Source organism: Mustela lutreola, chromosome 10, assembly GCF_030435805.1.
Source record: "Mustela lutreola isolate mMusLut2 chromosome 10, mMusLut2.pri, whole genome shotgun sequence".
NCBI classification, from domain to species: Eukaryota; Metazoa; Chordata; class Mammalia; order Carnivora; family Mustelidae; genus Mustela; species Mustela lutreola.
In genome coordinates this window covers 40,349,248-40,376,371 of record NC_081299.1, presented here as the reverse complement: position 1 = coordinate 40,376,371, position 27,124 = coordinate 40,349,248, and the positions used below count along the sequence as shown (strand labels likewise).

At 36.6% G+C, this 27,124-nt stretch overlaps 1 protein-coding gene across 1 annotated transcript in view; it reads left to right on the top strand.

The window, feature by feature from the left end:
* The window catches only part of FAF1 (Fas associated factor 1), a 492,920-nt gene that overhangs the window by 41,825 nt on the left and 423,971 nt on the right, over positions 1–27,124 (top strand). The window contains exon 2 of the mRNA XM_059136657.1: positions 21,029–21,097. Within this exon, the coding sequence (XP_058992640.1) occupies positions 21,029–21,097 (69 nt within the window). The remainder of the gene's footprint in view (positions 1–21,028; positions 21,098–27,124) is intronic.

Below are 27,124 nucleotides of genomic sequence, written 5' to 3'. Positions count from 1 at the left end.
CTAGAATCCTAGCCTTTTATTGGTTTCTTGAGCTTTTGAGTGATAATTTAGTTCCCTGAGTAATACTTAGAGAAGCAGATAACTTTGATTATTAATTTACAATATTTATAACTCATCAATACAACTTTTACACTTGATTTATTAAGTTAATTTTGTCTCAAAGAGCATAGCCATTTTTGTTAGTCATCAATAAACTGAAGGGGGAAAACAGCTAATTGAAAGAAGAAGAATTTCTTCCAGGCCAGGAAGGTGCTTTCAAAGCCAAACTGTTATATGTCAATATAAAGTCAATATAAATCTAACTAGTAGAACATTTAGAACCTTGGTATTATATAACATATGTTATTTTTTACTTGATGTTCTTTTCTGTTCAGGATTTTATACATGTAGTTGTTGTCTGCTTAGGTTCCTCTTGCTGTGATAGTTTCTCTAGCATTCCTTGTTTTTGATGATTTTGACAGTTTTCAAGAGTACTTGTCAGGTTGTCTTTCAGTTAGGATTTGTCTGATGTATTTCTCATGATTAGACTGGGGTGATGGTTTTTTGAGAGGAAAACCACAGAGATAGATTAACATTTTCTTTACTTGACATCATTGTTGATTTTGACCTTGACCACCTGGGTGGGATAAAGTTTGTTTTTCCACTATAAAGTTACTCCGTCCCTCCCTTTATATACTGTACTTATTTGGAAGCAAGTTGTTATGTGCATCCTATCCTCGGGAGTAAGAAGTTATACTCTTTGTGAAGACTGAGTATCTGCAAAAATTATTTGGAATTCTACATGGGAAGTTTGCCTCTTATTTGCATGTGTGCGTGTGTGTGTGTGTATGTGTATCAGTCAGAACTCATGGATATTTAATTTATACTTTTGGTTATAATCCAGCATCAATTTATTTTGTTGCTTGAATGTCCCAGTTTTGACTGTGGTCTTTCAGTGAATGACTACATTCTTCTTACATATCCTTATTGTTGTGTGTGTGTTTTGTATTTGAACACTTACATGCTCTCTGGCACTGCAGCAGGGTATTCCAGGCTAATCTTCTATATTGCCTGCCTCAATCCTAGAATCAGACATTACTCCAAGGAACCCTGGTTCATTTTATGGGGGAAAAGTCTTAGAAACTAAGATGTGGGTGCAGTGTTCTTGACTTTGACCTGCTTCCCCCAAAACATATCATAATTTCATGCATTCATGATGCTTTCTGTGTACATTGTTTCTCTCTACCTTTTTTCTGCCTGGAAACTCTACTTTCATCTTTCAAAAGCCTATTCAAGGACTACTTTCTCTAGAAAGTAGATTCTGAGTCATTTACTCTCTTTTGAAAATTCGTTTATGCATTTTGCATACTGTTACAGTCTATTTTATATTTATTTATTTAAGATTTTTATTTGATGGAGAGAGACGCAATGAGAGAGGGAACAGAAGCAGAGGGAGTGGGAGAGGGAGAAGCAGGCTTCCTGCCAAGTAGGGAGCCTGATGCAGGGCTTGATTTCAGGATCCTGGGATCATGACCTGAGCTGAAAGCAGCAGCTTAACTGACTGAGCCGCCCAGGCGTCCCTGTTAGTTTTTTTAAAGTTTTTATTTAAATTTCAGTTAACATACAGTGCAGTATTAATTTTGGGTGTATAATAGAGTGATTCAACACTTCCATACAACATCTGGTGCCCATCAAAATAAGTGCACTCCTTGATCGCCATCACCTATTTAACCCATTCCCCAACCACGTCCCTTCTGGTAACCATCAGTTCTCTCCAGTTAAGAGTTTGTTTATTGGTTTGCCTCTTTCTTTTTTTTTCCCCTTTGCTCATTTGTTTCTTAAATTCCACATATGGGTGAAATCATATGGTATTTGTCTATCTCTAACTTACTTTGTTTAGCATATTGCTCTCTAGCTCCATCTATGTCGTTGCAGATGGGAATGTTTCATTCTTTTTGACAGCAGAGTAATATTCCATTATGTATATTATATATGGAGAGAGAGAGAATGTGTATACACACACACACATACACAACCCCACATTTTCTTTACCTATTTATCAGTCAGTGGACACTTGGGCTATTTCCATAATTTAGCTTTTGTTGATAATGCTGCTGTAACCATCAGTGTGCGTGTATCCCTTTGAATTAGTATTTTTGTATTCTTTGGGTGAATACCTAGTATGACTGTTGGGTCATATATCCTCTTATAGTTTGTTTACATGTGTATTTGCCTTGCTAGACAGTGAACTTTTTCATGATGGTAGTTGGGGCGTTCTCATTGTTTAAAAAAACCTACAAAAGAAACAAAAAAAACCCATCTGTTTTTGCGAGGAAAAGAAGTAGTGGTGGTGATAGTTAAAGGGGGACTTGGGTGAATGGTTTTATTAAAATTAGAATCTGACTGTACTTAAGTTCTTTTGCTTTTTTCCAACTGTCACTCAATGTCATTTGAAAAGGAAGACCCATTTTGTTGTCAGAATCAGAATATGGTTAAAAAAAAAAAAAAAAAAACAAAGATAATAAATAGACCTCTAGGGATTTTAAGCAGGGACAGGTTTAATACAGAGAATTAGATGTTAATGAAATCTTTGGGTAGAGAAGAAAGACCTTTGCCTTCAGGAAATAATTGATTCTAGGAATAGTTCAGAACTTCTGCCTGTGATCTTAACTATTGGCAGTTCTTTCTTTTTTTTTTTTTTTTTTTTTAAAGGCAGCTCCTCCGGACTCTTTTTTTTTTTTTTTTTAAAGATTTTATTTATTTATTTGACAGAGAGAAATCACAAGTAGATGGAGAGGCAGGCAGAGAGAGAGAGAGGGAAGCAGGCTCCCTGCTGAGCAGAGAGCCCGATGCGGGACTCGATCCCAGGACCCTGAGATCATGACCTGAGCCGAAGGCAGCGGCTTAACCCACTGAGCCACCCAGGCGCCCACTATTGGCAGTTCTGAAGGCAGTGATTCATGAGTGTACTTGGAGGCCACGGCAAACTTCATGTCTGTTCAAGGTTTTATCTTTTGCTGCAAGGAAGGATTTTATTTATTTATTTGGGTCTTTACCTGGGATTAACTGTGAATCTGGGGGGTTTTTAATATACATGACAACTCCTATGACTGCCTTTTTCTAAAGGTGTCTTATTTTTATCATTTTCTGTTTAAAGCTGTGGTTAATGCTAACCAGGATGGGTGCTATTGTTAAAGAATTTGAGTGGGAGATATGAACTAAATAGATATAAATGTATGTATGTGTCAGTATATATTTATGTGTGTTTGAGGAAATTCCGTTTGTTTTCAGGAAAGCCATACATGTTGTTCACTTTGATATCTTACTAAATTTTTGCTTTTCGGTCACTTCTAATATTCCTGCTACTTGGTATTCTTGGTAAATAGTGCTTATTAAATATTGGTTTGGTTTTCGACCTCTGTGTGGTATTTGCAACATTGTTGGAAAATTAGGGAGTCTAGATTTCACAGTTTGAATATCTCTGAAGAATCTCTACCATATTTAAATGGCATTTCCTTATAAACTAAAGTTTTGGGTTAGGAATTCTAATTTTGTGTTACTTTGTATAAACAGCTTAGTCTTGCTCAGTATTTGTCTAAGTATAGAGGTGCCTGGGTGGCTCAGTGGTTAGAGCCTCTGCCTTCAGCTCGGGTCATGATCCCTAGGGTCCTGGGATCGAGCCTCGAATCGGGCTCTCCGCTCAGCAGGGAGCCTGCCTCCTCCTCTCTCTCTCTCTCTGCCTGCCTCTCTGCCTACTTGTGATCTGTCTGCCAAATAAATAAAAATCTTAAAAAAAAATTTTGTCTAAGTATATGCCTGCTGTATTAGATTCTTATTGCTGCTGCAACAAATTGCCATAAATTCATTCAGTGACTAAAAACAACAAAATTTTTTTTTTTTCCTCATAGTTCTGGATACCTAAAGTCCAAATTATGATGTCACCAGGACAGTTTTCTCTGTTAGCACATAGCTCTAGTCTCTGCCTTGGTATTCATATCATCTTTTCTTCTGTGAAGGTGTTCATTGCAAAACTCTCTCTGCCTCTGTCTTTTTTTTTTTTTTTTTTTAAAGATTTTATGTATTTATTTGACAGAGATCACAAGTAGGCAGAGAGAGAGAGAGGGGAGGGGTGAGCAGGCTCCCTGGTGAGCAGAGAGCCCAATGTGGGGCTTGATGCGGGGCTTGATGCGGGGCTTGATCCCAGGACCCTGGGATCATGATCTGAGCTGAAGGCAGAGGCTTTAACCCATTGAGCTACCCAGGCACACCTGCCTCTGTCTTTTAAGAAACACATTTAGGGCCCACTCAGATAATCCAAGATAAACTACTCTCAAGACACTTAAATTAGTCACATCTTTAGCCATATAAAGTAATATTCATGGGCTCTCGGCCATATCTTTTCAGCCTGCCATACCTATAGTTAAAACAACATTCTTTGCACAGTGCTATAGTGTGTTTCTGGGAACTTGCATGTAGTGATGGTCTTGTGCTTGGGAGTGGACACCCACTGCTTTGTAAACAGTACTTATAGGCTCCAACTCTTGAAGGACTTAAAATAGCTGTCACACACTCATTTTTTTGGCCACTTTCATGGCCAAGTAGCTATCTTTTTCTCCATGGCCTTGATAACCTCAAATGGCTGTTGTTTACCTTATGTCATACACAGCAAAGTGACTAAGGGGCAGGCACTTTGAGATGCTTTCCAGCTGAGTCCCCGGACTTAAGAGCTTTGAGTTGTCTTCAGGCCTATTGCCTGAGCTGCAGTTAATCATCTTCTACAACTCAGCAAACTTGCAGGTGATATGGGCCATGTGACAGTACTGGTGACTAGCTGGTTGTAATGTTACAGGAGTGGTTAAAAATGGTCACCTGAGAGACAAAGCTACCCACCTCTGAAGGAAGGCTGTTTCTTACTGTCTGTAATCCCACCTGATGTCCTTCACTGAAGTGTTTTTCATGTTCAGGCCCATGCTGTAGTTGGGTAGGGCCTGTGGTGCATGCATCTATAGAGACATGATCTCTGTGGGTAATGTTGATGATTTTTTCCTGTTGGTCTTCTAGTCTTTGAACCCATGTGTCTCACTGCTGGAAGTCAGCATGTTGTCCTTGTGCCAGCCTGAGAGAGTCACAAGGGCCATAACTTCAGAGTTACTGTCGGTCTTGTCCACATAGGCCATCACTTCCTTTATGATTTTCTCAAAGCACTCGTATGACTAAGATAATTATAAAATTATAATTTTAATATAAAATGCATTAAGATGAGAGAAAAATAATATAGGAGAGAGTTTTTTTTAAAAAAGATATTTATTTATTTATTTGACAGCGAAAGATCACAAGTAAGCAGAGAGGCAGGCAGAGAGAGGAGGAAGCAGAGCCCGATGTAGGACTCTATCTCAGGACCCTGAGATCATGACCTGAGCTGAAGGCAGAGGCTTTCCCACTGAGCCACCCAGGCACCCCGAGAGTTGTTCTAATACTTAAACAAAGTCTCTTTCAATATGTTGTGTTAGGAATTTGTTTTTCTAGCTGGTTGCTAAGGAAACTTTTGACCTTTGTTTGACATTCTTTCTTTCTTTCTTTTTTTTGAAGATTTTATTTATTTATTAGAGAGCTACTGCACAGTTGGTGGGGAGAGGCAGAGGGATTGGGAGAAACAGACTCCCTACTAAGCAGGGAGCCTAATGTATGGCTCCATCCTGGAATCAAGATCTGAGCTGAAGGCAGACGCTTCACTGACTAAACCACCCAGGCTCCCCGACATTATTTCTTTAAAGAAAAATTAACCCTTGAATTTAGATAGAAATTCACTTTAGTCATGTTTAAAACCTCTTCATATCACTTGCCTTTTTTTTCAAAGTGACATAAATTTTTCAAAAACTTAGTGCTGTATAAAATTAGAATATTTTCCTCTTAACCCAGTCACTTATTGGAGAGAGAGAGGAAAGCAATTGAAAGGCAGTAAGGTGAATGCATTTGTGAACTTAGAATTTTAAAAATAAAAAAAATCAATTTCAAAATTGGGGCACCTAGGGGGCTCAGTCGGTTGAGCGGCTGCCTTGGGCTAGGGTTGTGGTCCTGGGGTCCTGGGATTGGGCCCCGTCTGGCTCCTTGTTCTACAGGGAGACTGCTTCTCCCTCTCCCTCTGCTGATCCCCCTGCTTGCTCTCTCTCTCTCTCTCTCTCTCAAATAAATAAATAAAATCTTAAAAAATTAAAATTTAAGATGAAGTATATACTAATTTTATATGTGTATCATTTGAAATAGACCCTGCTGTGTCAAATCAGACCTAATGTAGTGGTATAGATATGATGACAGTATAGTACATGCACTGCAAAAATACATGAAACCAAAAAGGTAACATTACACGTAGCCATAGATAGTCAAATTTTTTTCTCTTCATTGATTTACTCAAATATTTATTTAACATCTATGTGCTAGGCACCATGCTGAGTAGTTGGGGATACATTCTATTGAAATCTGGTGGTCATACAAACTAATGCGAAGATTTGGAAGAAAAATCTGATAAACCAGGAAAAATTGAAGATGTGAATATCTTACAGCCTATTAAGTTTATATTTAAAGATGTCTTAAACACATTAAGTTATATTTAAGATGTGTCTATACCAGAAAAAACACTGGTGGTTTTTATAATGTACTAAAGGATAGATTCAGATTGCTAAGATTTACCTAAGACTTTGTATCTGAATTTATATATATAATGTAAAAATATAAAATATGCTGATGTAACTCTCAGACTGTTAGGGAAGGAAGAAGGAAAGCATGTAAAATAGAGAAGGATTAGGGACTTAAACCATCTGTTAATTTTTCTTACTTAAAAAATGGATTTGAAATATATATGGCAAATAATAAAATTGTTAAATGTGGGTGGAGGGGTATACCAGGGTATGGAATGTTTTTCTTTTTATGTTCAAGAAATTTTATTATAAAAAGGAAAGAAAAATAGTTAATGATAGACTTTCAGATAGTGTGAAAGATGGAGCTAAAGACTTTCTGTTAATGCTTAATAAAATCAACCAACAAAATAAAACAGCAACAACAACAAAAAATTAAACATGTTCAAACCAGAAAGCAAGAAAGCAGAGTGCCCAGATACTAGAACTCAGAAGGGAAATCACTGCCATGGGAATGGGCAGTTGCTGAAGGCAGATGGTCTTTTGAACTTCATATTGATACTGTATTGCTGGACACTGATCTCATGCCTGGAGTTGAAGAATAAGACCTCAGGCCTGGGGGCGCCTGGGTGGCTCAGTGGGTTAAGCTGCTGCCTTCGGCTCGGGTCATGATCTCGGGGTCCTGGGATCGAGTCCCATGTCGGGCTCTCTGCTCAGCGGGGAGCCTGCTTCTCTCTCTCTCTGCCTGCCTCTCTGTCTACTTGTGATCTCTCTGTCAAATAAATAAATAAATCTTTAAAAAAAAAAAAAAAAAAAAAAAAAGACCTCAGGCCTGTATAAGCAAGGAGTTATAAAAGCCTGGTATCTGTCTATATATATAGTATCTGGTAAAATTCTACCCGTGGATTCAGGGATGTGGCAAAGAAAGAGAGTATTGACTTAGGAATGTTGGTGGAAAAGGGATCATCCACAAAAAACTGGAACTACAGGATTGTATCAAAAGGTTAAGACTCTGGATTTAAATAAGAAATAGGAATAAAATGAATAAGAAATAAGAATAAGACAAATAAGAACTGGTCTGGAACTTACAAAATGCCTAAAGTTTCAACCAAGGTAAATGCAAGAGACATTTTATAAGGATACCACCAAACCCAAAGCATGAAAATAAATACTGCTGAAGATGAACTTAATGTCAGCAATTACATGCCACAGAGAAGCCACACAGTCAGCAGATAGCAAAACTGAAGAACTAACAGCTTAAGAATTGATAACAATCTCAAAGAGACTTTGAAATAGATATTTAAAATATGTAAAGCAACAGAGAACAGAATTCATAAGATAGAGAAAGAGTATAGTTGACAGTTACAGAATGGATTTTAAAAAGAAACTGTGGGCGCCTGACTGGCTTAGTTGATAGACCATGCAAATCTTGATCTAAGGGTTGTTAAGTTCCAGCCCCACGTTGCATGTGGAGCCTACTTAAAATAAAAAAATAAATAGAATAGTTAAATAGAAAAAGAGAATCTGAAAGCCCTGAAAGGAAAAAAAACAAAACAAAACTGAATAGATAAGTAAATTGGAAAGCTACATAGTTAAAAAAAGTGAAATAGGACGTAGATTAGAGAAAATCATCACAATAAAATACAGAGAGCATTTAAACGATGACATAGAGGCTGGAATGAGATGCAGCTACGTGGTAAGTGCGAGATACCATAAGGGACAATAGATTATAGATAAGGGAGAATAGATACGATAAGGGAGAGATAATATCCAAGTAAATAAAAGTGGAGGATATTCTAGAAATATAAAAGTACCATAGTCAAACATTGTGCCAGAATAGCAAAATCAAAATAACTGCTAAATTCTTTATAAAGTTTGGAGACTAGCCCTTTATCTGGTAAGTGATTTGAAATGTATTCTCCCACTCTCTAGGTGGCCTTTTAGTTTTGTTGACTGTTTTCTTTGCTGTGCAAAAGCTTTTTATCGTGATTAAGTCCCAGTAGTTCATTTTTGCTTTTGTTTCCTTTGCCTTTGGAGACCTGTCTAGCAAGACTGGGCTGTTGCTATGGCCGAGGTTGAAGAGGTTGCTGCCTGTGTTCTGTAGAATTTTGATGGTTTCCTGTCTCACATTTAGGTCTTTCATCAATTTTGAGTTTTTTTGTGTATGTATGTATGGCATAAGAAAGTGGTCCAGTTCCATTCTTCTGCATAGGGATATTCAATTTTCCAACAACACCATTTATTGAAGAGATTGTTTTTCCATTGGATATTCTTTCCTGCTTTGTTGAAGATAAGTTGACCATAGAGTTGAGAGTCTGTTTCTGGGTTCTCTGTTCTGTTCCACTGATCTATGTATCTGTTTTTGTGACAGTACTGTAAGTTCTTGATGATTATAGCTTTGTAATACAGCTTGGAGTCTGGAATTGTGATACCTCCAGCTTGGTTTTCTTTTTCAGCATTCCTTTGGCTATTTGGGGGTTTTTCTGGTTCCATACAAATTTTAGGATTATTTGTTCCAGCTCTGTGAAAAATGCTGCTTGTATTTTGATAGAGATTGCATTGAATGTATAGATTGCTTTGGGTATAGTATAGAGATTTTAACAGTATTTGTTTTTCCAACCATCAACATGGAATGTTTTTCCATTTCTTTGTGTCTTCCTCAATTTCTTTTGCAAGTGTTCTGTAGTTTTCAGAGTACAGGCTCAATACCCAAAAAACCCCCAAAAATCCAATCAAGAAATGGGCAGAAGACATGAACAGACATTTTCCAAAGAAGACATTCAAATGGCCAACAGACACTTGAAGAAATGCTCGGCATTACTTGACATCAGGGAAATACAAATCAACCACAGTGAGATACTAATTCATGTCTGTCAGAACGGCCAAAATGAACAGCTCAGGAATTAACAGATGTTGGTGGGGATGTAGAGAAAGGGGGGACCCTCTTACATTGTTGGTGGGAATGAAAACTGGTGTAGCCATGCTGGAAAACAGTATGCAGGTGCCTCAGAAAGTTAAAAATAGAACTATCATCACTTTTATTCAACATTTTACTGGAAGTTCTATCCAGTGCATTAAGTCAAAGAAAGGAAGTGAAAGACTTCAGTTTGTGAATTGAAAATAAGAAACAAGTATTATTACGGTTATATTGACATGGTTTTGTGCAGTTAAAATCATAAGGAATCTATAGAAAAGCTACTGAAAGTAAATCAGTATATAATTTTAAAAATTTAAAAATAATTTTAAGAGAAGAATACCACTTATAGTAGCATTCAGAAATCACTTAGAGATAAATTAAAACACATATGGGATAAATTTTACTGGGAAAATAAAATTTAAATTAATGTGGACAGATTTTTATTCATCAGAAGTCTCAGTATTGTTAAGATACCAGTTCTCCCCAGTGGATTATAGAGTCACTGCAATCCCAGTAAAAGTCTTAGCTGGCTTTTTTTTTTTTTTTTTTAAAGATTTTATATATTTATTTGTTTGACAAGCAGAGATCACAAGTAGGCAGAAAGAGAGGAAGGAAAGCAGGCTTCCCGCTGAGCAAAGAGCCTGATGTGGGGCTTGATCCCAGGACCCTGAGATCATGACCCAAGCCAAAGGTAGAGGCTTAAACCACTGAGCCACCCAGGCAACCCCTTAGCTGGCTTTTTGGATAGAAATTGACAAACTGATGCTAAATTTATATGGAGAAGAAAAGACCTACGATAGCTAAAATTTCTTAGAAATGCAGCAGATACTTATCTCTTTCTAAGATTTACTATAAATTTACTATAAATACAGTGTCCTTACTGGCAGGAGATTAGATGTATAGATGAATAGAACACAGTAGAATCCATAAATGGATTCCCAGGTATAACTAATTGGTGATAGTTGCCAAAGTATTCGGTAGGGAAAGGGCTTTTCTTCTTTTTTTAAAAAAATATTGTGGCCAGTTTTACATAACAAAATTTACCATTGAAAATTGGACTCCTCATGTACTGAATGGGAAGGTAAAATGATTCATGCTGTGGAGAACAGTTTGATGACTCCTCAAAAAGTTAAGCATAGTTACCATATGACCCAGCATTTCTACTCTTTGATATATATATATCTCCAAGAAAATTAAAAAATTCTATCCAAACAAAAACATGTACATAAATGTTCATAGCAGTATTTATTCTTAATAGTCAAAATATAGAGACAACCCAACTGTCCCATCAATGGATAAATAGATAAAAAGTGTACTATAGACATACATAAAAGGAATGAAGTATTGATACATGCTATAATATGGATGACCTCAAAAACATACTAAGTGGGAAAACCCAGACACAAAAAGTCACAAATTGTATGATCCATGGATATGAAACCTCCAGAAGTGGTAAATCTAGAAATAGGAAGCAAATTGGTTATTGCAAGGAAATGGGAGGAAGAAAGAATGGGGAGCAACTGTTAACAGGCATGAGGTTTTCTTTCAGAGTAATGAAAATGTTTTAGAACTTGATAAAGGTCGTGGTTGTACGATCCTAAACATAGTGAATTGCTACTAAATTGTACACTTTAATTTTATGTTACGTGAATTTCACTTCAATTTTGAAAGATGTGTTTCTTCATGGTAAGGGGTTCACTTGTAGTATAAAATAATATCCCTTGTTTTAAAAAAACTGGTATTCTATCTAGGAGAGCAAGGGTAGAACCAGATATATGTTCAAGGAAAGGTGTAGGCAAGAAATGGGAAATGAAGAGACCAGTAGGGACATACACTAAAAAATAGGAGCCCAAAAGTTAATGTACTTTCTAATTGTTAATGACTAATTCTGAATGAGGGACACTTAACAGCAGTCTAGAACTATAAAAAGAACCATACAGAGGAAATATATTTAAAGAACTGGCCTATCTTTTGTGGCAGAGAAAGAAACTAGTTGGTGGTGCCTGAAGGAATATTCTGAGTCTTTCTCACTTTAGGAGATCTCCTGGGGGAAAAAAACTGATCCAGAAAAATCCAGCATATGCAATAATAAATAATGAATAAGGGAAGGGCACTGCGTCAGTATCCACTTGTCTCCGCACTGTAACTGTACTTTACCTATTGAATTGTTTTGGCACCCTTTTCAAAAATCATTTGGCTATAGATGTATGGGTTTATTTCTGGACTCTCATTTCTGTTGTATTGGTCTATATGTCTATCCTGTATCTGTATCACTCTGGATACTGTAGCTTTGAAATCAGAATTGTGAGTCTTTTGACTTTGATTTTTTTTCCTTTCACCTCAAGATTGTTTTCACTCTTTTTTAAAGATTTTATTTATTTATTTGACAGACAGAGATCACAAGTAGTCAGAGAGGCAAGCAGAGAGAGAGAGGAGGAAGCAGGCTCCCCGCAGAGCAGAGAGCCCGACTCGGGGCTCCATCCTAGGACCCTGGGATCATGACCCGAGCTGAAGGCAGAAGCTTTAACCCACTGAGCCACCTAGGTGCTCCAAGATTGTTTTCACTCTTCTGGCCTCTTGGATTTCTCTTTGAATTTGAGGATCAGCTTTTCCATTTTACAAAAAAGGCTGTGGGAATTTTGATAAGGATTGCATTGAATATGTACATTTCTTTGGGTGGTATAACCTCTTAATGGTACTAAGTCTCCCAAGCCATGAACACTGGATGTCTTGTCACTTATTTAGGTTTTTTAAAATCTTGCTGAGCAGTGTTTTATAGTTTTCAGTATATACGTTTTTTACTTCCTTGGTTAAATTTATTTCTATATATTTTATTCATTTAGACCATATAATAAATGGAATTATTTTCTCAATATCCTTTCCGGATTATTCATTGCTAGTGTATGGAGATACAACTAAATTTTGTGTATTGATCTTTTATCCTGAAGTTTTGCTGAATTTATTAGCTGTAACAGTTGTGTGCGTGTGTGTGTGTGTGTGTGTGTGTGTGTAGTCCTTTTGATTTTCTATGTCTAAGATCATCATATCTGGGAATAGAGGTAGTTCTACTTTTTCTGATTTTGATGTCTTTTATTATTTTTTTCTTGCCTAATTGATCTGGCTAGAATTTCCAATATAATGTTGCAAAGAAGTGGCAAGGGTGGCTTTTCTTACCTTGTTCTTGATCTTAGGGTAAAGGTTTTTAGTCTTTCATCATTGAGTATGCTGTTAGTTGTAGGTTCTTCATAAATATCTTTTATGTCAAAGAAGTTCCCTTTTATTCATAATTTACGTGCTTTTATCATGAAAGTTTGGATTTTTTAGATACTTTTCCTGCATTGTTTAAACTGATTTTGTTTTGTTTTGTCTTTCTTTCAGTCTTTATATGGGTGTAATGATTCCTCTGTGTTGAACCACTTTTGCAATCCTGGAGTTTGTGTATTGATCTCCTTTTAATATATATAAAAATCTCCTTTTAATATATTCTGGCTTGCTAGTATTTTGTTGAGGACTTTTGCATCTATATCTACAATGGATATTGGTCTGTAGTTTTCATTTTTTGTACTCTCTTTGTTTGACTTTGTTACTGGGATGCTTCTGACCTCATAGAATGACTTAGGAGGTTTTCCTTTGTTAGTCTTTTGGGGAAGATTTATAGGATTAGTGTTAATTCTTCTTTAAATGGTAGAATTCAGCAGTGAAGTCATCTGGTCCTTGGTTTTTCTTTACTGGGATGCTTTTGATTACTGATATAATCTGTTTGTTATAAGTCAGTTTGGATCTTCTATTTCTTCTTGAGTCAGTTTTGGTAGATAGTATGTTTCTAGGAAATTCTCTCATTTCATATAGGTTATTTAATTTGTTGACATACAGTTATTCATAGTGTTATTTTCATGTTTATTTCTGTGAGGTCAGTAGTCATATTCCTACTTTCACTTCTGGTTTTTGTAATTTGAGTCTTCTCTCTTTTCCTTATTCAGTCTAGCTAAAGGTTTGTCAGTTTTGTTAATCTTTTTGAAGAATTGATCTTTGTTGATATTCTTTTTTTTTCTATTCTTTGTTTTATTAGTCTCTAATTTTTATTATTTTCTTCCTGTTGCTGGCTTTAAGTTTAGGGTTTTATTTTTTTCTGTTTTTTTAAGGTATAAAGTTAGATTATTGATTTTAAATCTTTTTTGATTTAAGGTTTTATTTGACAGAGAGAGTGTGTGTGTATGTGCAAGTCGGGGGAGGAACAGAGGGAGGGAGACAAGCAGACTATGCACTGAGTACAGAGCCACATGCTGGGCTTGATCCCATGACCCTGAGATCCCATGACCTGAGCTGAAACCAAGAGTTGCATGCTCGATTGACTGAGCCATCCAGGTGTCCCCTAAATCTTTCTTTAAAGCAGATAATTTACAAGTGTAAATTCCTTTTTGGTCATAAGATATTTTGTATGATTTCAGTCTTTTAAAATTCATTGAAAGTTGTTTTCATATGTTTCATCTTAGGAAATGTTCCATTAACACTTAAGAAAAATAGTGTTTACGTTGTTTTTGGGTGGAGCATTCTACAATTATTGTATCTAGTCAGTTTATACTATTTTTTAAGTTCTCTCTTTCCTTACTGATATCTTTTTAAGACAGACTTTATTTGAGAGAGAGCGAGCATGAGAGGGGAGAGGGTCAGAGGGAGAAGGAGACTCCTTGCAGAGCAGGGAACCCAATCTGGGACTCCATCCTTGGACTCAGGATGATGAAGGCAGTTGCTTTACCAACTGAGCCACCCAGACGCCTTCCTTACTGATGTTCTGTTGAGTTCTGTCCTTTATGGAAGGTAGGATTTTGGTATCCTGTTACTGTTACTGTAGAACTGTTATTGTAGAACTATTTCTCCTTTCAGTTCTGTCAATTTTTTCTTCATTTACTTTGGAGGCTCTGTTATTAGGTATGTATATATTTCTTATTTTTATAAGATAAATTGTTTCTTTTATCAGTGTATAATGTCCTTTTTATTCTCTTATAAAATTTTTGGATTTAAAGTCTACTTTATCTGATATTAGAATAGCCGTCCAACCTTTCTTTTGGTTACTAATTGCACATATATTTTTTCCATTCTTTCACTTTTCACCCCTGTGTCTTTGGATCTGAAGTGAGTCTTTTGTAGACAGCGTATAGTTGGATCATGTCTTTTTATCCATTCTGCTTATCTCTGCCTTCTTATTGGAGAGTGTAATCCATTTACACCTAAAGTAATGCCTTTAGTTGGATATTTTGCTGTTTGTTTTTGGCATGTCATTCTTTTCCCCTTAATTTTCTTGATTCTTTACTATCTTCTTTTTGTTTAGTTAACTTTTTTGTATTGAACTGTTTTGATTCCTCTCTCGTTTCTATTTCTGTAAGTTATTTTCTTAGTAGTTACTCTAGGTATTATAGCCTCTCCAATTTATAACGATCTATTTTGAATTAATACCAGCTCAGGAGTGCCTGGGTGGCTCAGTCTTAAGCATCTGCCTTTGGCTCAGGTCATGATCCTAGGGCCTTGGGATTGATTGGGCTCCCTGCTCAGCAGGAACCCTGCTTCTCCCTCTCCCATTTCCTCTGCTTGTGTTCCCTCTCTCACTGTGTCTCTATCAAATAAATAAATAAATAAATAAAATCTTTAAAAAAAAAAAAAACTCAAACAAACCCTTAGCCTCTGTAGTGTATAAAATCTTTTCCTGTATAGCTCCATTTCTCCTTCTTTATGTTATCACATCTTGCATCTTTATACATTCTGTGCTCATTAATGTCAGTTTATAATTTTTATTTTATGCATTTGTTTGTGAAATCATGTAAAAAAAAAGTTATAAACCAAAAATACAGTAATACTGGCTTTTGTATTTACCTATGTAATTACTTTTACCAGTGTTATTTATTTCTTTTTAGGGTTTCCAGTTACTGTCTCAGGTCCTTTTGTTTCCCCTAGTGGACTTCCTTACTATTTCTTGTAGCATAGGTCTAATAGTGACAGCCTCCTTTAACTTTGTTCATCTAGGAGTGTCTTAATTTTCCTTTTAGATGTAAAGGATCAGTTTTTTGCTTTTGGTTATTATTTGTGTGCGTGTGTGTGTGTGTGTGCGTGCTTTTTAAAATTTTAAATTTTTAAAATTTATTTTTTAAGTTTTTAAAAATCTAAATTCAGTTAATTAACATATAGTATATTATTTAGTTCCAGACGTAGAGGTCACTGTTTCATCAGTTGCATATAAACCCAGTGCTCATTGTATCACATGTCCTCCTTAATAGTCATAACCCAGTTACTCTATCCCTCCTCTTTTTTTGGTACTTTAAATATATATCATGCCACTGCTTTTTGGCATTTATACTTTCTGATGAGAAATTAACAGTTAATTTTATTGGGGAATCTCTCATGTATGAAGTACTTATTTCTTTTATACTTTCATGATTCTTTTTGGCTTTTGATCTCTCAATTGCAATTGTTTTGGTATGGATGTCTTTGCATTTATTCTTTCAGGACTCTGTTGAATGTTTTAAATGTGTAGTTTCTTGTTTTTTTTTTTTTTCCCCCCCAAATGCAGTAAGTTTTTAGCCATTATTTCTTCAAATATTTTTTCTGCTTCTTTATTTCTTCTCATTCGGGAGCTCCCTATTATGGCTCTATTGATACGTTTGGTGGGGTCTTACATACCTCTTCAGCTTTGTTCATTTTTCTTTGTGCTCCTCAGACTGGATAATTGCACTTAATCTACCCTCAAGTTCTCTGATCCTTCTGTCTTCTCATAGTTACTATTGAAACTCTGTGGTTAAATTTTCATTTCAGTTATTGTACTTTTCAGCCCCAGAATTTTTTTCTTTGTTTCCTTTTGAACTAATTTGTATCTCTTTACCAATAGTCTCTATTTGTTGTGCATTGTCTTTTTGGTTCCCATTAGCTCTTTGTCCATGGATTCTTTGAACTCTGAGAATATTTAAGATGATGATTGAGGCTTTGCCCAGTAAGTCTGATGTCTCTTCTTCCTCATAGACAGTTTCTGTCAGTTTCTCCTTTGAATGGGTCATACTTTCTTATTTCTTAGCATACATTATAATTTCCTTTTTGAAAAATGATTATTTTAAATATTGTGTAACTCTGGAAATTAGATTCTTCCTCCTCCACCTATGGTTTGTTTTTTGTTGCTTTCTGTGGGTTGTTTTCTGTAGCTTTCTATGGGTTGTTTTCTGTTTGTTTACTGACTTTTCTAAACTGTTTTTATAACTTTTTTTGGTGATGAGCTGTCTCTGTCTTAAGTCTGCTTGGGCTACCATGACAACATACCATAGAAAAGATTTATATTCTCATAGTTGGAAGGGTGAAAGCGAGATCGTGTTGCTAGCATGATTGATTTCTGGTGAGAACTCTCTTCCTGACTTGCAGATGGCCACCTTGTCCCTTAGCTCTTACATGGCAGGGAGAAAGAGCCAGAAAGGCAGAGAGGCAGAGACACAGAGAAAGAAAACACCTACTGGTGTCTCTTCTTATAAACTGCACTAATCCCATTATAGGGGGCAGTAATCCCATTATGAGGGCCCCACCTTCATGACCTCATTTAAACCTGATTATCTCCCAAAGGCCCCCCCCCCCCCATCTCTAAGTACCATCACAATGGGGATTAGGGATTCAGCCTATGAATTTTGGTGTGTGTATATGGGTGTGGGGCACAGATATTCTGTACATAATAGTCTCTGAAATCTTTTCTTCTTTAGCTGTGGTCTGCTAGTAGTAGGAGAGAGATTTCCTTGAATATTTTAAGTAAAAAAAGAAAAGAGAAAGAAAAAAAGAGAAGAAAGAAAATCCTTTCTTAGTCTTTGCACACTGGCTTTGTGTTGTAGCACTCTAACACTTAGGCTGTTTACTACTGTGTCTTTACTTCCTGTTTCTGCTAAGCCTAGAGATGAGCGAGTAGTTTTCTCAGGTCTTTTCTGACTAGGTTTCTTGCCTTGCACGTATGTATGGCTTTCTAAATGTTTTTTAATGTCCTAATTTCCCAAAGAAACCCTTGCCATTTTTTCTTTCAGGTTTTTGGCATATCTTGCTGTTCGCTTTAACTGGAATATTTTTTCTCAAGTGGCAATGCGTTTTTCATTTGCCTTAAAAATTTTTCTGAAGAATGCCCTCTGCATAGCTGCTCTTCTGTACTAAGAGATTTTCAAGTTGTTAAAATAAAGGAGAGAGCCTTGAGTCAGTCCTGCAGGTAGCCCTGCACCGGTCACAGCAGACAAACACAAATTCTTTGAGAACAGAGTCTGCTCTGCTCCATCTAGAACCAGGGACCAAGGTTCAGCTGTTGAAATGTGGGCTTGTATATTCAAGACTGCCACAGAGCCAGGAGTGGGGAAAGGGAAGTAAAAACATCATAAAGCTTTCACCTGTTTTGAAGTACCTTTTTCATGTATCAGCATTTGTTTGGTTGATGTAAACTTTTGACTAATTTTCAGAGTTTTGAGAAATTTTATTCTGACACCATTTTTAAGTGTTTCTATGGAGGGGATAGCCTCTTGGAACTACCTCCTACATTTTTTTCTGAGGGAAAAAAAGATGATGTCATTGAGGAAGTATTTTTGCTGGTGCTTTCTGATATTTGTTGCTGTTAGGCTCACAGTTACCCTCTATAGTTTTTCTCTCCTGTTCCCGCTGTGCAACTTCTGCCCTATCTTAATTCTTCTTAGCTGCTTTTATTAGTATTTTAGAACCTTTCGTTATCCCTGCTTTTTTCATTTGGCTTAAAATAAAGATCGCATTTTTTAATGTCTTGTTTGCTTTGTTGCATTTTTATGGTATCAAGGAATCAAATTTTGTCCTGCCTTGCTCCCCAAATGTCCCTCTTGGTGCTTGTAGTCAACCCTTATTCCTACCCTAAGCCTCTGGTAATAATATGTTTTTTGTTTTTATAATTTTGTCTTTTCTAAAATGTCACATAGTTGGAATTATACAGTATGTATCCTTTTGAGATTGGCTTTCACTTAGCATAATGCATTTGAGGATTTCTCCACATTGTTCTGAGTTGTCAATAATTTGTTCATTTTTGTTGCTGAATAGTTTTCTGTTGTATGAATGTATAGTTGAAGGACATTTGGGCAGTCTTCTATTTTCACTGATTATGAATAAAGCTGTTGTAAACTTTCATTTTATAATTTCATGTGAATGTAAATTGATTTCTTTTGGGTAAGTAAATACCTAGGAAGTGGGATTACTGTGTCATAACTTTCTTAGAAATTGCCTGTTTTGTAAAGTGGCCATATAATTTTGAGATACATTTGTACATCACACATATGTCAGTGTAGAGAGTTCTGTTTTTTCTGCATCCTTACCATCACTTTATATTGTTAGTGTTTTGGATTTTAGCACTCTAATGTATAGAAGTGGAATCTCACTGTGTTTTTTTACATTTACCTATTGACTAATGCTGTTGAGCATTTTTTCGTGTATATTTGTGGATCTTCTTTGGGGAAGTTTCTGTTGAATCTTTTGCTATTTGTTATTTATTTTAATTGAGTTTTGAGAATTCTTATATTGTAGTTATTCGTCCTTTGTTAGATGTGTTTTGTAGTATTTTCTCCCAGTCTATGGCTTGCCTTTTCATTCTCTTAACAGTGTCTTTCAAAGAGCAGTAGTTCTTTCTTTTAAAGAAGTCCATTTTATAAATTTTTTGGGTTTTGCTTTTGCTCTTGTATCTAAAACTCATGAAGATTCCTTCCTATGTTTTCAGTATTAAAGATAGAATGAAAGTCATAAATGTAATTGAAAAATTTTTAGTATCCATGTTAAAAAAATTAAGGAGAAGCAGGTGAAATTAATTTAAGCATTTAAAAAAAAGGATTTTATTTATTTTTATTTATTTGACAGAGACACAGTGAGAGAGCAGGGGAAGTGAGAGAGGGAGAAGTAGTCTTCCCGCTGAGCAGGGAGCCCAACGTAGGGCTCAATCCCAACACTCTGGTATCATGACCTGAGCCAAAGGTTGACACTTAATGACTAAGTCACCTAGGTGCCCCTAAACATTATGTTTTAATTAGGCCAACATTTTCAAAATGGTTGTCTCAATACACATTGAATAGAAAATTATTATTTTTATGATATTTAAAGATTTTATTTTTAAGTAATCTCTGTGTCCAGTGTGGGGCTTGAACTTATAACCTGGAAATCAAGAGCTGCATGCTCTACCAATTGAGCCAGCTAGATGCCACACAAAATTAATAATAAGTATTTACATTTTTATTTTTGTACTGAATCCTGTCCTCATGTGTATTTAACATAGCACATCTTAAGTCACTTGAGGCACATTTCAGGGTCTCACTAGCCATGTATTTCTAGTGGTCACCATAAGCAGATGGCACAGTTCTGCAAGTCTTAGAGTTTTAGGTTTTACTTTAAATCTGTTATTTAGGGACGCCTGGGTGGCTCAGTTGGTTAAGCCGCTGCCTTCGGCTCAGGTCATGATCCCAGCGTCCTGGGATCGAGTCCCACATCGGGCTCCTTGCTCAGCAGGGAGCCTGCTTCTCCCTCTGCCTCTGCTGCCATTCCGTCTGCCTGTGCTGGCTCTCTCCCTCTCTCTCTCTGACAAATAAATAAAATCTTAAAAAAAAAAAATATCCACCAATTCTATTAAAAAAAAATAAATCTGTTATTTATTTTAAGTTAAATTTTGTATAAGGTATATAAGGTATGGATTGCATGTCTTTTGTTTACATGGTTGTCTGTGAGAAACTTTTTTTTTTTTTTTTTAAAGTAGGCTCCAGGGGCGCCTGAGTGGCTCAGTGGGTTAAAGCCTCTGCCTTTGGCTCAGGTCATGATCCCAGGGTCTTGGGATAGAGCCCCGAGTTGGGCTCTCTGCTCAGCAGGGAGTCTGGTCTCCTCCTTCTCTCTCTGCCTGCCTCTCTGCCTTCTTGTAATCTCTCTCCGTCAAATAAATAAATAAAATCTTGAAAAAAAAAAAAAAAGTAGGCTCCATGCCCAGTGTGGAGCCACATTGAAACTTTTTATAGGGGCGCCTGGGTGGCTCAGTCGGTTGTGTCTGCTTTTGGCTTAGGTGATGATCCCAGGGTTGTGGAACAAGTCCCTGCTGAGCAGGGAGCCTGCTTCTCCCTTCTCCCTGTGCCTGCTGCCCTGTCTACTTGTGCTCTTTCTTTATCAAATAAATAAATAAAATCTTAAAAGAAAAAAAAAAAGAAACTTTTTAGTAAAAGTTGTTTTGGGCAATTAGAAATCTCCAGATCATTCTGGGCTCCAAAGTTCAACATTTAGATATGTTTTCTTTTATTGCTTTAATTTATTGTCTTTTATTTCAGTGTAATGTAAATTTATTTTATAATTAACAATTTTGAAACCATATTTGTAAAATGTTCAGAAGTGTTAGGTATTTAGTGGCTTTATTCATATGCCTTTTTAAAAGTGAAATAGCACGTTTATGCTTTTTATTTTTTTAAGATTAACCTCTTCATTCCCAAAGTTGTGTCTAAAATTCTCACTTTGCTTCCAGGCATGTACTGGCATTGAAAATATTGATGAAGCTATTACATTGCTTGAACAGAATAATTGGGACTTAGTGGTAAGTACTTTTATTTTTATTCTTTTTTCCAGCTTTATTGAGATATAACTGATGTATAACATTGTTTAAATTTAAGGTGTATAGTGATGATTTGATACACATACATATTTTGAAATGATCATCGCAATAAGGTGAGTTAACACATTCATCACTTTATATGGTTACTTTTTTGTGTGTGGTTAGAACTTCTAAGATTTACTTTTTACTTTTTTTTTTTTTTTTTAATTTTTTATTTTTTATAAACATATATTTTTTATAAACATATATTTTTATCCCCAGGTCTGTGAATCACCAGGTTTACACACTTCACAGCACTCACCAAAGCACATACCCTCCCCAATGTCCATAATCCCACCCCCTTCTCCCAAACCCCCTCTACCCGGCAACCCTCAGTTTGTTTTGTGAGATTAAGAGTCACTTATGGTTTGTCTCCCTTCCAGTCCCATCTTGTTTCATTTATTCTTCTACCCACTTAAGCCCCCATGTTGCATCACCACTTCCTCATATCAGGGAGATCATATGATAGTTGTCTTTCTCTGCTTGACTTATTTCGCTAAGCATGATACGCTCTAGTTCCATCCACGTTGTTGCAAATGGCAAGATTTCATTTCTTTTGATGGCTGCATAGTATTCCATTGTGTATATATACCACATCTTCTTGATCCATTCATCTGTTGATGGACATCTAGGTTCTTTCCATAGTTTGGCTATTGTGGACATTGCTGCTATAAACATTCGGGTGCATGTGTCCCTTTGGATCACTACATTTGTATCTTTAGGGTAAATACCCAATAGTGCAATTGCTGGGTCATAGGGCAGTTCTATTTTCAACATTTTGAGGAACCTCCATGCTGTTTTCCAGAGTGGCTGCACCAGCTTGCATTCCCACCAACAGTGTAGGAGGGTTCCCCTTTCTCCGCATCCTCGCCAGCATCTGTCATTTCCTGACTTGTTGATTTTAGCCATTCTGACTGGTGTGAGGTGATATCTCATTGTGGTTTTGATTTGTATTTCCCTGATGCCGAGTGATATGGAGCACTTTTTCATGTGTCTGTTGGCCATCTGGATGTCTTCTTTGCAGAAATGTCTGTTCATGTCTTCTGCCCATTTCTTGATTGGATTATTTGTTCTTTGGGTGTTGAGTTTGCTAAGTTCTTTATAGATTCTGGACACTAGTCCTTTATCTGATATGTCGTTTGCAAATATCTTCTCCCATTCTGTCAGTTGTCTTTTGATTTTGTTAACTGTTTCCTTTGCTGTGCAAAAGCTTTTGATCTTGATGAAATCCCAGTAGTTCATTTTTTCCCTTGCTTCCCTTGCCTTTTGCGTTGTTCCTAGGAAGATGTTGCTGCGGCAGAGGTCGAAGAGGTTGCTGCCCGTGTTCTCCTCAAGGATTTTGATGGATTCCTTTCGTACATTGAGGTCCTTCATCAATTTTGAGTCTATTTTTGTGTGTGGTGTAAGGAAATGGTCCAATTTCATTTTTCTGCATGTGGCTGTCCAATTTTCCCAGCACCATTTATTGAAAAGGCTGTCTTTTTTCCATTGGACATTCTTTCCTGCTTTGTCGAAGATTAGTTGACCATAGATTTGAGGGTCTATTTCTGGGCTCTCTATTCTGTTCCATTGATCTATGTGTCTGTTTTTGTGCCAGTACCATGCTGTCTTGATGATGACAGCTTTGTAATAGAGCTTGAAGTCCGGAATTGTGATGCCACCAACGTTGGCTTTCTTTTTCAATATCCCTTTGGCTATTCGAGGTCTTTTCTGGTTCCATATAAATTTTAGAATTATTTGTTCCATTTCTTTGAAAAAGATGGATGGTACTTTGATAGGAATTGCATTAAATGTGTAGATTGCTTTAGGTAGCATAGACATTTTCACAATATTTATTCTTCCAATCCAGGAGCATGGAACATTTTTCCATTTCTTTGTGTCTTCCTCAATTTCTTTCATGAGTACTTTATAGTTTTCTGAGTATAGATTCTGTGTCTCTTTGGTTAGGTTTATTCCTAGGTATCTTATGGTTTTGGATGCAATTGTAAATGGGATTGACTCCATAATATCTCTTTCTTCTGTCTTGCTGTTGGTGTAGAGAAATGCAACTGATTTCTGTGCATTGATTTTATATCCTGACACTTTACTGAATTCCTGTATAAGTTCTAGCAGTTTTGGAGTGGAGTCTTTTGGGTTTTCCACATATAGTATCATATCATCTGCGAAGAGTGATAATTTGACTTCTTCTTTGCCGATTTGGATGCCTTTAATTTCCTTTTGTTGTCTGATTGCTGAGGCTAGGACCTCTAGTACGATGTTGAATAGCAGTGGTGATAATGGACATCCCTGCCGTGTTCCTGACCTTAGCGGAAAAGCTTTCAGTTTTTCTCCATTGAGAATGATATTTGCGGTGGGTTTTTCATAGATGGCTTTGATGATATTGAGGTATGTGCCCTCTATCCCTACACTTTGAAGAGTTTTGATCAGGAAGGGATGTTGTACTTTGTCAAATGCTTTTTCAGCATCTATTGAGAGTATCATATGGTTCTTGTTCTTACTTTTATTGATGTGTTGTATCACATTGACTGATTTGCGGATGTTGAACCAACCTTGCAGCCCTGGAATAAATCCCACTTGGTCGTGGTGAATAATCTTTTTAATGTACTGTTGAATCCTATTGGCTAGTATTTTGTTGAGTATTTTCGCATCTGTGTTCATCAAGGATATTGGTCTATAGCTCTCTTTTTTGGTGGGATCCTTGTCTGGTTTTGGGATCAAGGTGATGCTGGCCTCATAAAATGAGTTTGGAAGTTTTCCTTCCATTTCTATTTTTTGGAACAGTTTCAGGAGAATAGGAATTAGTTCTTCTTTAAATGTTTGGTAGAATTCCCCCGGGAAGCCGTCTGGCCCTGGGCTTTTGTTTGTTTGGAGATTTTTAATGACTGTTTCAATCTCCTTACTGGTTATGGGTCTGTTCAGGCTTTCTATTTCTTCCTGGTTCAGTTGTGGTAGTTTATATGTTTCTAGGAATGCATCCATTTCTTCCAGATTGTCAAATTTATTGCCGTAGAGTTGCTCATAGTATGTTCTTATAATAGTTTGTATTTCTTTGGTGTTAGTTGTGATCTCTCCTCTTTCATTCATGATTTTATTTATTTGGGTCCTTTCTCTTTTCTTTTTGATAAGTCGGGCCAGGGGTTTATCAATTTTATTAATTCTTTCAAAGAACCAGCTCCTAGTTTCGTTGATTTGTTCTATTGTTTTTTTGGTTTCTATTTCATTGATTTCTGCTCTGATCTTTATGATTTCTCTTCTCCTGCTGGGCTTAGGGTTTCTTTCTTGTTCTTTCTCCAGCTCCTTTAGGTGTAGGGTTAGGTTGTGTACCTGAGACCTTTCTTGTTTCTTGAGAAAGGCTTGTACCGCTATATATTTTCCTCTCAGGACTGCCTTTGTTGTGTCCCACAGATTTTGAACCGTTGTATTTTCATTATCATTTGTTTCCATGATTTTTTTCAATTCTTCTTTAATTTCCCGGTTGACCCATTCATTCTTTAGAAGGATACTGTTTAGTCTCCATGTATTTGGGTTCTTTCCAAACTTCCTTTTGTGGTTGAGTTCTAGCTTTAGAGCATTGTGGTCTGAAAATATGCAGGGAATGATCCCAATCTTTTGATACCTGTTGAGTCCTGATTTAGGACCGAGGATGTGATCTATTCTGGAGAATGTTCCATGTGCACTAGAGAAGAATGTGTATTCTGTTGCTTTGGGATGAAATATTCTGAATATATCTGTGATGTCCATCTGGTCCAGTGTGTCATTTAAGGCCTTTATTTCCTTGCTGATCTTTTGCTTGGATGACCTGTCCATTTCAGTGAGGGGAGTGTTAAAGTCCCCTACTATTATTGTATTATTGTTGATGTGTTTCTTTGATTTTGTTATTAATTGGTTTATATAGTTGGCTGCTCCCACATTGGGGGCATAGATATTTAAAATTGTTAAATCTTCTTGTTGGACAGACCCTTTGAGTATGATATAGTGTCCTTCCTCATCTCTTATTATAGTCTTTGGCTTAAAATCTAATTGATCTGATATAAGGATTGCCACTCCTGCTTTCTTCTGATGTCCATTAGCATGGTAAATTCTTTTCCATCCCCTCACTTTAAATCTGGAGGTGTCTTCGGGCTTAAAATGTGTTTCTTGGAGGCAACATATAGATGGGTTTTGTTTTTTTATCCATTCTGATACCCTGTGTCTTTTGACAGGGGCATTTAGCCCATTCACATTCATGGTAACTATTGAGAGATATGAATTTAGTGCCATTGTATTGCCTGTAAGGTGACTGTTACTGTATATGGTCTCTGTTCCTTTCTGATCTACCACTTGTAGGCTCTCTCTTTGCTTAGAGGACCCCTTTCAATATTTCCTGTAGAGCTGGTTTGGTATTTGCAAATTCTTTCAGTTGTTGTTTGTCCTGGAAGCTTTTAATCTCTCCTTCTATTTTCAATGATAGCCTAGCTGGATATAGTATTCTTGGCTGCATGTTTTTCTCGTTTAGTGCTCTGAAAATATCATGCCAGCTCTTTCTGGCCTGCCAGGTCTCTGTGGATAAGTCAGCTGCCAATCTAATATTTTTACCATTGTATGTTACAGACTTCTTTTCCCGGGCTGCTTTCAGGATTTTCTCTTTGTCATTGAGACTTGTAAATTTTACTATTAGGTGACGGGGTGTGGGCCTATTCTTATTGATTTTGAGGGGCATTCTCTGAACCTCCTGAATTTTGATGCTCGTTCCCTTTGCCATATTGGGGAAATTCTCCCCAATAATTCTCTCCAGTATACCTTCTGCTCCCCTCTCACTTTCTTCTTCTTCTGGAATCCCAATTATTCTAATGTTGTTTCGTCTTATGGTGTCACTTATCTCTCGAATTCTCCCCTCATGGTCCAGTAGCTGTTTGTCCCTCTTTTGATCAGCTTCTTTATTCTCTGTCATTTGGTCTTCTATATCACTAATTCTTTCTTCTGCCTCATTTATCCTAGCAGTGAGAGCCTCCATTTTTGATTGCACCTCATTAATAGCTTTTTTGATTTCAACTTGGTTAGTTTTTAGTTCTTTTATTTCTCCAGAAAGGGCTTTTATATCTCTCGAGAGGGTTTCTCTAATATCTTCCATGCCTTTTTCGAGCCCGGCTAGAACCTTGAGAATTGTCATTCTGAACTCTAGATCTGACATATTACTGATGTCTGTATTGATTAGGTCCCTAGCCTTCGGTACTGCCTCTTGTTCTTTTTTTTGTGGTGAATTTTTACGTCTTGTCATTTTGTCCAGATAAGAGTAAATGAAGGGGCAAGTAAAATACTAAAAGGGTGGCAACAACCCCAGGAAAATATGCTTTAGCCAAATTAGAAGAGATCCAAAATCGTGAGTGGGGAGAAAGGGGATAAAAAGAGGTTCAAAAAGGAAGAAAGAAAAAAGAAAAAAAAAAAAAAAAAAAAAAAAAAAAAAAAAAAAAAAAAAGAAAAGAAAAGAATTTTTTAAAAAAAGAAAACACCTAAGAAAAATGTAAAAAAATATATATATATTAGATAAACTAGTAAAAAATCGTTAAAAAAGAAAAAGGTAACAGTTAAAAAAAAAATTTTACCCGAAGGCGAGAAAAAAAAAAAAATGAAAAAGAAAAAATTAAATTAACTGCAAAACTAAAAAAAATCACAGGAAAAAAGCCATGAGTTCCGTGCTTGGCTTTCTCCTCCTCTGGAATTCTGCTGCTCTCCTTGGTATTGAAACCGCACTCCTTGGTAGGTGAACTTGGTCTCGGCTGGATTTCTTGTTGATCTTCTGGGGGAGGGGCCTGTTGTAGTGATTCTCAAGTGTCTTTGCCCCAGGCGGAATTACACCGCCCTTACCCGGGGCCGGGGTGAGTAATCCGCTCGGGTTTGCTTTCAGGAGCTTTTGTTCCCTGAGCGCTTTCCGTAGAGTTCCAGAGGACGGGAATACAAATGGCGGCCTCCTGGTCTCCGGCCCGGAGGAGC